This window comes from Carcharhinus amblyrhynchos, unplaced genomic scaffold, assembly GCF_965287045.1.
Source record: "Carcharhinus amblyrhynchos unplaced genomic scaffold, sCarAmb.v2.hapA scaffold_518, whole genome shotgun sequence".
Taxonomy (NCBI): Eukaryota; Metazoa; Chordata; class Chondrichthyes; order Carcharhiniformes; family Carcharhinidae; genus Carcharhinus; species Carcharhinus amblyrhynchos.
The window spans coordinates 27,005-43,485 of NW_027650258.1; the positions used below are offsets into that span (position 1 = coordinate 27,005).

The 16,481-nt window shown below is 46.0% G+C and overlaps 1 protein-coding gene across 2 annotated transcripts in view; it reads right to left on the reverse strand.

Annotated features, from left to right (window-relative positions):
- Positions 1-12,970, reverse strand: part of LOC145339530 (microphthalmia-associated transcription factor-like) — a 39,968-nt gene extending 26,998 nt beyond the window's left edge. Inside the window, exons 1-3 of one of the 2 annotated variants that reach the window (XM_080184012.1) lie at positions 12,599-12,695; positions 5,096-5,175; positions 2,306-2,422 (exon numbers count right to left, since the gene is read on the reverse strand). Coding sequence is in view for 1 of the 2 variants with exons in the window: in XM_080184011.1 (XP_080040137.1) it covers positions 2,306-2,422; positions 12,599-12,696 (215 nt within the window). In the remaining variant the exon portion in view is untranslated. Of the gene's footprint in view, positions 1-2,305; positions 2,423-5,095; positions 5,176-12,598 lie in introns of both variants that reach the window. The other variant, XM_080184011.1, reaches the window with a different exon arrangement.
- Positions 12,971-16,481: the final 3,511 nt, after the last annotated feature.

Sequence of the window (16,481 nt, forward strand, 5' to 3'; positions counted from 1 at the left end):
AATACTGGAAAATCTCAGCAGGTCTGGCAGCACCTGTAAGGAGAGAAAAGAACTGACATTTCGAGTCCAGATGACCCTTTGTCAAGCATTGCTTGGCTCCAAATGCTTTCCCACCCTTGTGCTGTGCCCCCCTCCGCCCTCGCACTCTGTTCCCTCTCACGCCTGCACGCCTCATTCACCCTCATGTACCATCCTCCCTCATGCCCTCACTTCCCTCTCCTCTCTCGCCATCTGGTTCAGTCATGTTCTCTCCTTCTCGCCCCCATCCCCTCTCCACCCTCTTTTCATCTGACTCTATGCCTCTCCTTCCTCCATCCCATCTCCCTTCTTCCTTCCCCCCCCATCTCTCTCTCACCATCAGGTCTCATTTCTCCCACTTTCCCTCTTCACCTCCCCCTCTCTCCTAGACTCCATCTTTCCCCCTTCCTGCCTCTAGCACTCCTCCCCTCTCCACCCCTCCCTCATCTTCTAACTCCACCTCTCCCTCTTGGCCCTCTCCACCCTCTGTCTCTCTCTATCTCTCCATCCTCCCCAGCACTCTCTGCCTCACCCTATTTGTTAAGTAACTCACTGTGAAGCAGTCAGTGGGAGTGATGAGGAAAGCTAAGATCAGCACATTCCCACTCTGCTTCCGCCCCCACATGAACCGGCCTCACTCAAAGCAGGAAGTCTCTTTGCAAACAGTCCTTGTTTGAATTCCAGAGCTTCTGCTGATTCACCGCAGTTTCATTTCTTCCACACCCTCTGCTGGGAGCTGGCTGCTCTCCCACTTCCTCTCTGTGTACAGGAAGAAAATGCAGCCAGTTCTCAACTTCAGATACACATAATACCCCTCCATTTGCAAGCCTCACATTCAGGAGGCAGCAGACAGGCTCCAACCTGATGGTGCTGGGATGGAGGGAGGTGAGACAGAGGCACAGAAAGAGGGAGCGAGACAGGGCAAAAGAGACACAAAGCAAGAGTGAGAGGAAAAGTTACAGAGAGGGGGGGAGAGGGGGGGGAAAGAGGGGGGGAGAGGGGGGGGAAAGGGGGGGGGGAAAGAGGGGGGGGAAAGGGGGGGGGAAAGAGGGGGGGGAGGGGGGGGGAGAAGGGGGGGGAGAGGGGGGAGAGGGGGGAGAAGGGGGGGGGAGAGGGGGGGGAGGGGGGGGAGGCAGATAGAGAGAGGGGGGAGAGAGGCAGAGTGGGGGGGGGGGAGAGGCAGAGTGCGGGGCGGGGGAGAGAGGCAGAGTGAGGGGGGGGGGGGAAGAGAGGCAGACAAAAGAGAGAAATTTGCTTTGATTTGTTATTGTCATGTGTTGACATACACTGAAAACAGGGTGGGAGGGTCGGTACACGTACATGGCCAAGAGAGGGGCGGCCCGCGTGCCCGGCCGGCAGGAGGGGGACGACACATGGGCATGACCGCGGGGTGGGGGGGGGGGACACACAGCTCGTGCATGTGAGCACCAAGGGTCACAGCACGCGCGGGGCACATGCGCCGGGAGGGGGGTGGAGGGGATTGGCATGCGTGGAATCGAGCCCTGGGGCTGGGGGGGATGGCACGCACATGAGGACAGTGGGGGCAGAGTCACAGGTGGATAGAGTGGTGAAAAAGGGATTTAGCATGCTTGGTTTCATTGATCAGAACACTGAATACAGGAGTTGGGATATCCTGTTGAAATTGTACAAGACATTAGTAGGGCCACACTTGGAATACTGTGTACAGTTCTTGTCATTCTATTATAGAAGGGATATTATTAAAGTAGAAAGAGCACTGAAAAGATTCACTAGGATGCTACTGGGACTTGATAGTTTAAGTTATAAGAAGAGGCTGAATACACTATTGCTTTTTTCCCCAGGAGCGTAGGAGGCTCAGGGGTGATCTTATGGAGGTCTATAAAATAATGAGGGGCATAGATCAGCTAGTCAGTCAATATCTTTTCCCAAAGGTAGAGAAGTCTAAAACTAGAGGGCATAAGTTTAAGGTGAGATGGGAGAGATACAAAAGGATCCAGAAGGTAATTTTTTTCCAGAGGGTGGTGAGTGTCTGGAACAAGCTGCCATAGGTAGTTCTAGAGATGGGTACAATATTGTCTTTTAAAAAGCATCTAGACAGTTACATGGGTAATATGAGTATAGAGGGATATGGACCAAACACGGGCAATGGGGACTAGCTTGGTGGTTTAAAAAAAAGGACGGCATGAACAAGTTAGGCCGAAAGGCCTGTTTCCATGTTGTAAACCTCTATGGTTAGAGATGGTTGATGGGAAGGGGGGCAAAAATAGGAAGCATTGCATGTGAAGAAACAGGGAAAGACTGGACAAACCTGTTGCTGATGGGCTGACTTTTCAATTCGTAGAAGCTTTCCGAACTTTTTGGATACAGAAGTTCACTGACGTCAATGTCAGCAACAATTCCTGATTCCGGCTGCACTGAATTCACACTGAAACACAGAGAAATGTTGCTTTATTCAACAGTGTGTATATATCATCCCTAACAAATCAAGACCATGACACTGAAGGAAAATTAATGGAAGGCGTGAGGCAGCTGGATCAGTGGTATCAGTGGAAAGCACTGTTACTTGTACCAGTCCTGCATCACATCAGCCATGCTACTGATGGCACCAATACCAGCTGCCCATGAACCTATTCCTTCAAGCATGGGGTGGCTGAGCATGGCAGCTAAGCAGAATGCTCATAACACACATGCACACCTCACAAGAGGATCATGGAGGAAATATGAGGGGCTCTGTACCACACTTAGTGCGATCAACTACCTGAGCAAAGGCCAGAAATGGAGGGGGGAAAGAGTGCGACTGAACATTTTTACACTGAAGGTGATCATTTTTATAGTATTTTCTAACTTTTCCATCTTCAGAAAATGGTCTTCCCCTCCTGCAGGGGTTGAGGCTAGTTGGTTGGTGAGTATCTCAGCTGTTTTGAGGAACAGTGCAAAGAAAAAGACAAGAAACTGGTAAGTGGACTGGCTGTTGTAAGGGGCAGTGTGTGAAACACTGGCACCTGGAATGAGGGAAAGTTAGGGCCTACGTGGTGTGGTTACACAAGTAATCCAAAACAGAATAAAGTGAATGCAAGAGGACTAAGGTTAAGACACGGCAGGGAAGCTCAGACAAGTCCTGTAAATCTGTGCAAAGTCATGGATATATCGGTGTTCTTGACTAGCAGTTCCCAGCCTTTTATACCTCTACATTGTAAAAAGATTTTGAAGCACACCTCCCATTTTCTCTGAACTGCCCTCTAGCAATTTTTAGAGCAAATTTCCACCTGCATTTGCCATCAGCAGTTTCTATGTTTTACTGTGGATGTGTGAATGTCAAAAATCTGATTTCCACCATAATAGTGCTCAACACTGATAGCGTTAGTTCTAGGGTGCAGCACGGTGGCACAGTGGTTAGCACCGCTGCCTCACAGCACCTGGGACCCGGGTTCGATTCCGGGCTTGTGGAGTTTGTATATTCTCCCCGTGTCTGCGTAGGTTTCTTCCAGGTGTTCCAGTTTCCTCCCACATCCAAAGATATGTGGGTTAGCTGAATTGGTCATGCTAAGTTCTCCCTCAGTGCATCCGAACAGGTGCCAGACTGTGGCTTCTAGGAGATTTACACAGTAACTTCATTGCAGTATGAATGTAAACCTACTTCTGATGAATAAATAAACTTTTAAACTTTACTTTAAACCTGGGCCATTGACTTAAAATTGTAAACGATACAAGATATAAAGGGAACCATGATGTCATTAAAAACACAGTTCAGAAGTCCTTTATCCAGTTCATACATGATTTAATATTTTGAAACGAGCAACATGAATGTTGACTATTACAATCAACAGCATCTGTAGAGACAGAGTTTTCCTGGAATGTCAGGTTTCCAGCATCGGCAGTATTTTGCTTCTGTATTAATAGTTTCAGTACTATTACCTCAGGTAGAAAAATTAAGTTTGGGAAAAAATGGTAACATAATAAAAAAGAAAAAGGAGAAAGTTGAAGTGCAGGACAAAAGATGTGCAAGTTAGGTTGATTGGCCGTGCTAAGAAATTGACCCTTGGTGTCCAGGGATGTGTAGGTTAGAGGAATTAGTGGGTATATTGTGTAAGGGATATGGGGGTAGGGCCTGGGTGGGATTGTGTTCAGTGCAGACTTGATGGGCCAAAGGGCCTCTTTCTGCACTGTATGGTTCTATGGATTCTATTAATGCTAATCTCATATCTCGGCATTAGCTAAACAGAACTTTAGAAACAAGTTACTGGCATGGTTTCAATATTGTGATATTTAGGACAGCATATGCCTTTTTTTTAAAACCTGTCTCTCGCTCACTTCCCAGAGTTCTTGCACCCTTTTAGAGTTTTCACTTCTTTGTCTTTTTTGATTTGGCTCCAAAGTTAAGCTAAGTTTATTTATTAATCACAAGTAGTCTTAAACTTATACTGCAATGAAGTTACTGTGAAATTCCCCTAATCGTCACACTTTGGCGCCTGTTCGGGTACACAGAGGGAGAATTTGGCACAGCCAATTTATCTAACCTGTACATCTTTGGACTGGGAGGAAACCGGAGCACCCAAAGGAAACCCATGCAGGCATGGGGAGAACATGCAAACTCCACACAGACAGTGACCCAAGCCGGGAATCGAACCCGGGTCCCTGGCGGTGTGAGACAGCAGTGCTAACTCACTGTGCTGCCCTTTGATCACGTGCATGGGCCTGACCAACATAAAAAATCTAAACCATGCGTGCACAGCTCTTTCCCAGCTGGCACATGCATGGGAGACCTTAGATTCGTCAGGTCTTGGAGATGCCAAGACCCAATGAAACTTACAGAATATTGAAAGACCTGGATAGAGTGGAAGTGCTGAAGATGTTTCCGTTAGTCGGAGAGGCTAGGATCTGAGGGCACAGCCTCAGAGTAAAGGGACGACCCTTTAGAACCGAGATAAGGAGGAATTTCTTCAGGCAGAGGGTGGCGAATCTATGGAATTCATTGCCACAGAAGGCTGTAGAGCCCAGGTCACTGAGTGCTTTTAAGACAGAGATAGACAGGTTCCTGGTTGCTAAGGGGATCAAGGGTTACAGGGAAAAGATCGGAGAACGGGGTTGAGAAACTTACCAGCCAAGGTTAAATGGTGGAGCAGACTCGATGGGCCGAATTCTGCTCCGATATCTTACAGTCTTATGCCGACCACAAAGCTGAAGACAAAGGTTAGTTTTAGTTTAATTACATGAATTTCGAATCATTTTTAATCTTTTCCTTGCAGCACACTTGAGTGTGTCTTCACAGCACACCGATTGATAACCACTCTCCGTGTGTGCAGGAAGTTCTGCCAGCTGCAGAAACTTGAGCTCCTGGTTTCAGAGCTCGAGCAGTGCCTGGAATCACTGCAGCCTATCTGCATGACTGAGTCCAGATGCCTCTTAAATGTTGCTGATGTGTCTGATTCCATCACCTTGTCTGGCTGCATGTTCCAGGTACCCACCACTCTCTGCGCGAAGAACTTCCCCTGCACATCTCCCTTAAACCTTCCCCCTCTCACCTTGAGTCTGTGCTCCCTTGTAATTAACACTCTCACCCTTGGAAAAAGCCTCTGACTATCCTATCATATGGATAGCAAGTCCAGAAAGGTGGTCACACTGTAGCTTAAAGAGCCTGGAGGCTGAGAGGAAAAGGGTGGGCCGAGAACTAGACAGGTAGCATGGGAGTCCTCTAGGGTCCTGCTCAAAACTCAGTTTTTCGTTTTGGAAGCTAGTGAGGGGACGCTGGTTCCATGGAGGAGTCATGATGTAGAAATGCCAACCTGGTGTTGTGAGACTTCTTACTCCACTGAGGAGCGCAGTCACAGCTGGGTTTACTACAAGCAGCTCAGCTGCACAGGAGGGCAGGAGGAATGGAAGAGCGATAGTGACAGGGGGTTCATTAGTTAGGGGAACTGACAGGCATTTCTGTGGCTAGAGGTAACTCCAGGATGGTATGTTGCCTCCCTTATGTCAGGGTCCAGGATGTCACAGAGTGGCTGCAGGAGATCTCTTTGGGGAATGGTGAACAGCCAGAGTGCACATTGGTCCAAACAACATAGGTGGGAAGAGATTCAGCAATCAGAATTTAGGGAAATAGACAGAAAATTGAAAAAGTTAAAGTTTATTTATTAGTCACAAGTAAGGCTTGCATTAAAACCGCAATGAAGTTACTGTAAAATTCCCCTAGTCGCCACACTTGACGCCTGTTCAGGTCAATGCATTTAACCGGCACATCCTTCAGAATGCAGGTGGAAACCAGAGTACCTGGAGGAAACAGGGAGAATATGCAAACTCCACATAGACAGTGACCCAAGCTGGGAATCAAACCCGGGTCCCTAGCACTATGAGGCAGCAGTGCTAACCACTGTGCCACCATGACATCAAAGATAGTAATTCCTGAATTATTCCCAATGCATCATGAAAGTGAGTACAGAAAATAAAAGCTGAAAGCAGATGAATGCGAGGCTGGAAAGAGCCGTAGGGACAGCCTTAGATTTCTGGGACACTGGGACTGGCTCTGTGGGGAAATGGCAGCTGTACAAGCCAGACAGACTGCACCCGAACAGAGCTACGACTGAGTTCCTTATGGGGTGCTTTGCTAGTGCTATTGGGAGGGCTTTAAAGCAGGGATATGGAATCCAAGAGGAAATATTAGAGAAGAATACCAGGATGCACAAAATGCTGGGTGGGACAGATAACACTAGTATAGAAAATAGTAAGCTAATAAGTGAAAGTGAAATAAGAGAAAAAGTAATGACATATAGCACTGAAATTAGGAGTAGGCCATTCAACTCTTTGAACCTGCACTGCCATTCAATACGATCACAGTTAATCCTCAATCTCAACCCCATACTCCTGTTTTCTCCCTGTATCTTCTGAAGCCATTAAGATCTAAAAGGTTATCCATCTTTTTATCAAACACATTCAGCAACTTTTCCTCCACAGTCTTCTGTGGTGGAGGATTCCACAGGTTCACTACTCTTTGAGTGAAGAAATGTTTCCTCAACTCAGTCCTAAATGGTCTACCTCATATCCTGGGACTGTGTCTCCCGGTTCAATATTTCCCAGTCAGGGAAAGCATCCTCTCTGCATCTAGACTATCCAGCCCTGTTAGAATGTTACACATTTCAATCAGACCTCCTTTCATGTTTCTAAACTATAGTCAATACAAACCCAGTCGAACCAATTTCTTCTCGTGGGGCAGCTTTCTTTCCTGTCTGTCAACCAACATTCGACCCATGCCAATACATTACACCCAATCCCACATGCTTTAATTTTGCCCACTAACCACTTATCAGTAGCCTCTGAAAGTCCAAATACACCGCATTCATTGGTTCTCCCTTATCTATGAGTTACATGTTCAAAAAACTCCAGTAGATTTAAGCACAATTTACCTTTCATAAATCCATGCTGGCTTTGTCCAATCCCATTAATGCTTTCTAAATGTTCTGTTACCATGTATTTTATAATAGATGCCAGCATCTGTGCATGTATGTGAATGCACAAAGTATACTAAATAAGGTTGGGGAGCTACAGGTGCAGAATGCATTGTACAAATATGATTTTATGGTGATAAGAGAGATCTGGTCTCATGAAGGGCAAGACTGGATGTTAAATATTCCTGAGCACAAGGTGTTCAGAAAAGATTGGAAAGGAAGGAAAGGGGAGGAACGGCTGTATTGGTTAGGGAGAACATCGAAGGGCTGGAGAGAGGATGTCACAGAGGATTTGAGGACAGAATCAATTTGGCTAGAGCTGAGGAACAAAAAGGGCTCAGTTTCATTGCTTGGTGTAGTCTGTAGACCACCAAATAGTCAGAAGGATGTAGAACGAATCTGCAGGGAAATTGCAGAGAGATGCAAACATTATAGAGTTGTTATAATAGGGGACTTTAATTACACAGAAAATAGTGATGTAAAGGACTAGGAGGGGCAAATGTTCCGAGATTGTATCCAGGAAAAAATTCTACAACAGTATGTGCCCAGTCCAACAAGAAAGAATGCATTGTTGGACCTGATTCTTGGAAATAAGATGGGCCAAGTGGATCAAGTTTCAGTAGGGGAACATTTAGGGGCCAGGGATCAATGTATTGTACGGTGTTGGATAATAATAGAAAAGGAAAATAGGCAATTTAGAGTAAAAATAATTACCTGGGGAGCACCGGCTTCAATGGGGCAAGAACACAGCTAGGCTGGTTAGACTAGAATGAAAGGTTGTTGGGAAAAACAATAGCTAAACAATGGGCTACCTTCAAAATAGAAATGGTCCAGACACAGTCAAGCAATATTCCCTTAAAAGTGAAAGGGAGGGCAAACAAATCCAGAGCTCCCTGGATGAACAAGGAGATAGAAATTAGGATAAGAAAGAAAAGGTGTGTTTATGACAGGTGTCAAGTAGAAATACAGTTCAGAACCAAGAGGAATACAAAAGGTTCAGAGGGAGGTGAAAAAAACACATTACAGAACTGGAGAGGGATCATGAGAAAAGACTAGCAGCCAACATATAGGGAAATCCCAAAATCTTTTACAGGCATGTAATAGTAAAATGGATGGTAAAAGCAGTAAAGCCAATCAGGGACCTGAAAGGGAATTTAGGGGGCATCACTGAGATATTCATTTTGCATTTATCTTTACCAATGAGTTAGATGTTCCCCAGGTTGGTGACAGCCAGGAAAATTCTGTCCCTAGAAGATTTCAAAACTGCTAAAGACGAAATGTTGAAGAGATTGTCAGTGGTGAAAACTGACAAGGTATCAGGACCAGATGAGATGATTTACTTTTGTCACATGTATTATGCAGTGAAAAGTATTGTTTCTTGCGCGCTATACAGACAAAACATACCATTCATAGGGAAGGAAAGGAGAGAGTGCAGAATGTAGCGTCCAATCATAGCTGAGAAAGATCAACTTAATGCAAGGCAGGTCCATTCAAAAGTCTGATGGCAGCAGAGAAGGAGCTGTTCATGAGTCGGCTGGTATGCGGCCTCAGACTTCTGTATCTTTTTCCCAATGGAAGCTGGATGAGATACTGTCCAGGGTTTTTGGGGTCCTTAATCATGCTGGCTGCTTTGCCGAGGCAGAGGGGAGTGCAGACAGAGTCAATGGACAGGAGGCTGGTTTGCGTGATGGATTGGGCTACATTCACAACCTTTTGTAGATGCATCCAGAAATATTAAAGCAAGTGAGAATGGAAGTTGCGCTGGCAATAATCATCCAGTCTTCTCTAGACTCAGGGGAGGTGTTGATTAGGAAAAGCCAGCATGGATGTGCAAAGGGGAAACTGAGTTTAACTAATTTGCTGGAGTGTTTTGAGGAAGTAATGGAAAGGGTTGATGAGGATAATGCTGTTGATGTGGTGTACATAGACTTTCAGAAGGCATTTGAACAGGGCCAGATAACAGGTTTGTGAGAAAGCTCATGGAATAAAAGGCATGGCAGCAACATGGATACAAAATTGGCTGAATAACAGGGAGCAGAGAGTAATGGTCAATGGATACTTTTCAGACTGGAGGAAGGTTTGTAGTGCTGTTAGGTTCTGGGGATCATTGCTTTTCCTGATATATAATAACTACCTAGATCTTGTTGAGCAAGGAACAATTTCAAAGTTTGTGGATGACACAAAACTTGGGAAATATTATAAACCGTGAAGAGAACAATGTAGAACTTCAGAAGGAGATAGACAAGATGGTGGAACGGGCAGATAGGGGGAAGATGAAGTTCAATGTGGATAAGCGTGAGGTAATGCACTCTGGAAGAACATGGAGAGACAATATAAAAAAGGGGTAAAATTCTAAAAGGGGTGTAGGAGCAGAGGGACCTGAGTGTATACGTGCTTAGATCATTGAAGATGATAGGACACAGAGGGAGAGCAGTTAATAACACATTTAGTGCTCTGGGCTATATTAATGGGGACACAGAGTACAAGAGCAAGAAGATTATGCTGAACATATACAAGATACTCGTTAGACCTCAGCTGGAATATTGTGTACTGTTCTGGGCACCACGCTTTGGGAAGGAGGTGAACGCATTAGAGAGAATGCAGAAGAGGCTTACAAGAATGGTTCCAGGGATGAGAAACATCAGTTATGAAAATAAATTGGAGAGGTTGGGACTGTTCTCCTTGGAGAAAAGAAGGCTAAGAGGAGATTTGATAGAGATGCTCAAAATTATGAGGAGGCTGGAGAGATAGAGAGGGAGAAACTGATCCTGCTGGGAAAAGGATCAAAAACGAGAAGACAAAGATTTAAAGTGATTTGCAAAAGAAACCACCGCAATGTGAGAAAAAAAATTGAGTTTTGGGGGTCTTGGCTCTGCCTGAAAATGTGGTTGAGCCAGGTTCAGTCCGGGCATTCCAGGTGGCATCAGGTAATTGTTTGAATAGAAACAATGTGCAGGGATACAAGGAAAAGGCACTAAATCAGAATGCTTCATTAGGAGAACCGGTGCAGACTATTGCCCAGTGGCTCTGATATCCATCGCTATGAAGCATTTTGAAAGGTTAGTTACGGCACGGATCAACTCCGCCTTCCAGATTGCCTGGATCCACTACAATTTGCTTATTGCCACAACAGGTCCACAGCTGACGTTATCCCCCAGCCCTGCACTCAACACAAGAACAGCTGGACAACAAAGGCACTTATGTCAGACATCTATTAATTGACTACAGCTCAGCCTTTTATACCATTATCCTTTCAAATCTCACCTCCAGACTCCGTGGCTTATGGTTTGGCTTCTCCCTCTGTGACTGGATCCTAGACTTTCTAACCCACAGACCACAATCAGTAACAACAGGCATCAACACATCCTCCACGATTATCCTCAACACCAGTGCCCCGCAAGGCTGTGTCCTCAGTCCCTTATTATATTCTTTATAAACTTATGACTGTGACCAAACTCTGCTCCAACTCCATTTTCAAGTTTGCTGATGACACCACCAGGGTTGGATCTCAAACAATGATGAGACGGAGTACAGGAAAGAGAATCTGATGAAATGGTGCAACAACAATCTCTCCCTCAATGCCAGTTACAGTTATAGTTGAGAAATCCCACCAACACCTCTACTTTCTCAGGAGTCTAAGGAAATTTGACGTCCGCTATGACTATCGCCGAATTTTATAGATGCATCATAAAAACTATCCTTTCCAGGTATATCACAGCTTGGTACGACTCCTGTTCTACCCAAGACTGCAAGAAACTATAAAGTGTTGAGAACATAACCCATTCCATCATGCAAACCAGCCTCCTAACCATCGAGTCTATCTACACTTCTCACTGCCTCTAAAAAGCAGCCAGCATAATTAAGGACCCCATGCACCCCGGACATTCTCTCTTCCACCTTCTTGCATCAGGAAAAAGATACAAAAGTCTCAGATCGTTACCAATGGACTCAAGAACAGCTTCTTCTCTGCCGCCAGATTTTTGAATGGAACTACCTTATAGTAAGTTGATCTTTTCCTACACCCTAGCAACACTTCATTCTGCACCCTCCTTTCTGTCTCCCCTATGTACTCTATGAACAATATGTTTGTCTGTATAGCACAAGAAACAATATTTTTCACTGCATACCAATACATGTGACAATAATAAATCAAATGGCCTCCTTAGGTGCTGTAACAATTATGTGATGATCACAGAACCCCTACAGTGCAGAAGGAGGCCATTCCGCCCATCAAGTCTGCACCAATCACAATCTCACTCAGATCCTATCCCCATAACCTCACGCATTTACCCTAGCTAGTGACAGGCATGAGAGCATGGATAGAGTGGATAGTAAGAAGCTTTTTCCCAGGGTGGAAGAGTCAATTATAGGGGACATAGGTTAAATGTACAAGGCAGATTTTTTACAGAGAGTAGTGGGTGTCTGGAACTCAATGCCAGGAGAGGTAGTGGAAGCTGATATGGTAATGACTTTTAAGGGGCGTCTTAACAAGTACATGAATAGGATGGGAATAGAGGGATATGGTCCCTGGAAAAGTGGGGGGTTTTGGTCAAGTCAGGCAGCTTGGTCGGTGCAGGCTTGAAGGGCTGAATGGCCTGTTCCTGCGCTGTAATTTTCTTCGCTCTCTTTGTTCTTTAGTTCCCCCGACACTAAGGGGCAACTTAGCACAGCCAAGCCACCTAACCTGCGCATCGTTGCGCTGTGGGAGGAAACCTGTGTACCCAGAGGAAACCCATGTAGACATGGGGAGAACATGAAAACTCCATATAGAGAGTGACCCAAGCTGGGATTTGAACCCAGATCCCTGGTGTTGTGAGGCTGTAGCGCTAATCACTGTGCCACAATTCTGCCCAGATCCCTTTAAACTGTCTTTCCCCACTCTGGTCTACTTTATGTTCACCGCTGATTCATTACCCCAACACCCCCGTCCCTCCATATCCACCTCAGACACCACCTTCTTTGCCACAGTTCTCAATTCCATACTGGCATCAACATCTCTCCACACCAGTCACCCCCTCCTGCACTCATCCCCCTTTCCCTACCTACACATACAGACTCTCCTTCCCAAACTATTCCCACCCTCAGCACTCCCTCTGCCTATGCACACTCTATCCCCCTCTCCCCCCCCCAACTCCTGTCCGCCCGGCACTGCCTTCACCCACCTTAGCAGATTGATGAGCTCCGAGCTGCAGTCCACGATCACGTACAGGTTCTCCGAATTGAGTGCAGGTTCCGCTGCCGGCGGCCCGGCATCCGACATCTCAGCTCAGACAAGAGGGAGCCCGGCTCACTGGGCTGTGTGAGTGGGGACCGGGAGGGCTGAGTCACTGCCTCCCAGTCGGAACCACCCGCCGCTCCTGCCGGCGGGGGAACAGTGGGAAGCCCCGAGACTGACCGCGACCCTCCCCGGGATCGGCTCCCAAGCTCCGGGATTGACTCCGAACTCTCCGGGATCGGCTCCCAGGCTCCGGAATCCAGCAGATTCCCCGATCGCCGCTCGGCACCAAAACTGAAACAAACAATGATTCCGTCCGTATCCGGGGAATTCCACAGCGAACGGAGACAGCCAATCAGAGCGGAGGAAACTATGATTGGCAGCGGCTACTGACCAATGAGATCCAGCACATTCCAGGAGGCGGTACTACCTCCTCACAGAGAGAGGCCAGAGGACCAGAGTCCTCCAGTACACAAACAGGCCATTCAGCCCATCCAGTCTGCACCGAACCTCCAACACAATATCCCATCCAAGCCCACTCCTCTTCCTTGTAACCTAGACCCCCATTTGGAGTATTGTGAGCAATTTTGGGCCCCATGTCTAAGGAAGGATGGGCTAATCTTGGAAAGAGTCGATGGTAATCATGATGTGGAGATGCCGGCATTGGGCTGGGATAAACACAGCAATAAGTCTCACAATACCAGGTTAAAGTCCAACAGGTTTATTTGGTAGCAAATGCCACTAGTGGTGTTGTGAAACTTCTTGCTTGGAAAGGGTCCGCAGGAGGTTCACAAGAATGATCCCTGGAATGAAGAGCTTGTCATATGAGGAATGGTTGAGGACTCTGGGTCTGTACTTGTTGGAGTTTAGAAGGATGAGGGGGGATCTTATTGAAACTTACAGGATACTGCGTGGCCTGGATAGAGTGGATGTGGAGAGGATGTTTCCACTCAAAGGAAAAACGAGAACCAGAGGGCACAACTTCAGACTAAAGGGATGAATCTTTAAAACAGAGATAAGGAGGAATTTCTTCAGCGAGAGAGTGGTGAATCTGTGGAACTCTTTGCCGCAGAAGCCTGTGGAGACCAGTTATTGAGTGTCTTTAATTTAGAGACAGATAGATTCTTGATTAACAAGGGGAAATGGGGAAAAGGCAGGAGAATGGGGATGAGAAAAATATCAGCCATGATTGAAGGGCAGAGAAGACTCGATGGGCTGAGTGGCTGAATTCTGTTCCTATGTCTTATGGTCTAACCCCTCATATTATACCATGGCCAATCCAACTAATTCATATATTTTTGGACTGTGGGAGGAAATCAGTATACATTCCTATCTTTTGGAGTCTTATCAGTCTGTGCTATTTTCCAGCAAACAATCAAAAGTCAACAAGGCATCCCAAATACAGTGCTTTATCTCAACAACATTTTAATTACACAAGCCATACCTGAAGAAAACAGGACAAACTTGGAGGAAGTTTTGAAGTGATTTGAAGAAGTAGAGGTTATCTTAAACAGAAGAAATGTACCTTCCAAGTAGACAAAGTTATCCATTTAGGTTTTAAGGTGGATGCAAAGGTTTACATCCCTTGGAAGATAAGGAAAAAACCATAAAAGAGATTGCACAACCATCAAATGTCTCTGAATTAAAGTTATTTCTCAGAATGGTAAACAATAATGGGAGATTTCTACAAAAGCCCCACTCTATCAATTGTTAAAGAAACATCAACAATGGAGGTGAGGAGAAAACCAGAAAGAAGCATTAACAAAAAAGCAAACAGACTCTGCAGTTATCAACATTATTGGTGTACTATGATCCAACTAAGCACTTATTGTTGAATTGCGATGCATCACCGTATAGAGTGGGAGCAGTTTTGTCCCACAGAGTGCCTGATGGAGCGAAAAGGCCAATTTTCTTTGCCTCACGGATGTTGTCTGAGGCGGAAAATAAATATTCCCAAATTGATGAAGAAAACTTGGCATTAACATACACAGCTGAAAAGATCCATCGGTACATTTAATGTTGGCATTTTACAATTATTCTGGACCATAAGTCGTTGTTGGGCTTATTCAAAGATATGCCATTGTCACCAATAGCTTTGGCAAGCGTTCAGAGGTGGACTCTTTCATTGGCCGCGTACAATTACACTTTTCAGCATCGCCCAGGAACACAGATATCTAATGCAGACGCGCTCAGCAGGTTGCCATTTCCACAGACAGTGGCATCACCCCCAATTCCGCAAGAGATTGTGCTGGCACTGCATGTGATAGAATTCTTGCTGGTATCAATGAAACACATAAGGATGTGGACAGAAAGAGATCCAGTATTACTGACGGTCAAAAAACAGTATTGCAAGGGTAGATATACAAGAAATCTGAGCTCTTAAAGCCTGACCAACAAAGGAGAACGGAGATAATTTATGAAAATGGGATGCTGTTGTGGGTGACTAGGGCTATAGTCCCAAACCAAAGAAGGTGACTATTGTTGCAAGAGCTGCGCAGTTCACATCCGGGTCAAAGCAGGATGAACTCATGAGCCATAAGTTACATCTGGTAGCCGGGCCTTGATACAGAGATAGAGAGAATAGTTAGTTAATGCCCCAATTGACAAGCTGAACAGGCCCTGCCATCGCCAGCTAATATACACCCTGAGTGGCCATGGAGACCCTGGACGAGAGTACATATCAACTTTGCAGGACCCTGATTGCCGCTGCCACCATTGGTAAATTGAGACAAATCTGTTGCATTCATGGGATCCTGGAGGTTTCAGTATCAGACAATGGTACATCTTTTACGATAGAGGAATTTCAGAAATTTGTAAAATTAAGAACATAAGAAATAGGAGCAGGAGTAGGCCATCTAGCCCTTCGAGCCTGCCCCACTATTCAATAAGATCATGGCTGATCTGAAGTGGCTCAGTTCCACTTTCCCGCTTTCTCTCCATAACCCTTAATTCCCTTGTCAGTCAAAAACCTATCTACCCATGACTTAAATATATTTAGCGAGGTAGCCTCCACCACTTCAACAGGCAGAGAATTCCAGAGGTTCACCACCCTTTGAGTGAAGAAGTTCCTCCTCAACTCTGTTCTAAGCTGCCCCCCCCTTATCTTGAGGCTGTGCCCTCTAGTCCTGCTGTCCTTTCTGAGCGGGAAGAATTTCTCTACCTCTTCCCTATCCATCCCTTTCATTATCTTATACGTCTCTATAAGATCCCCCCTCATCCTTCTAAACTCCAACGAGTACAGACCCAGTCTATTCAGTCTCTCTTCATAGTCTAACCTCCTCATCTCCGGTATCAGCCTAGTGAACCTCCTCTGCACTCCCTCCAAGGCCAAAATATCCTTGCGCAAGTGTGGCAACCAAAACTGCCCACAGTACTCCAGCTGCGGCCTCACCAGTGCCCTGTACAGTTGCAGCAAGACCTTCCTGCTTTTATATTCTATCCCCCCCGCTATAAAGGCCAACATCCCATTCGCCTTCTTGATCACCTGCTGCACCTGCAGACTTGGTTTTTGCGACTCATGCACAAGGACCCCCAGGTCCCTCTGCACCGTAGCATGCTGCAGCTTTTCGCCCTTTAAATAGTAATCCCTCCTACTATTATTCCTGCCAAAGTGGATAACCTCACACTTGCTAACATTGTACTTCATCTGCCAGGTCCTCGCCCACTCGCTCAACCTATCCAGATCCCTCTGCAGACTTTCCACACCCTCCACACAATTTGCTTTTCCACTCATCTTCGTGTCATCAGCAAATTTCGTTACCCTACACTCAGCCCCCTCCTCCAGGTCATCTATATAAATGGTAAATAGCTGAGGCCCCACCCAGCACCGA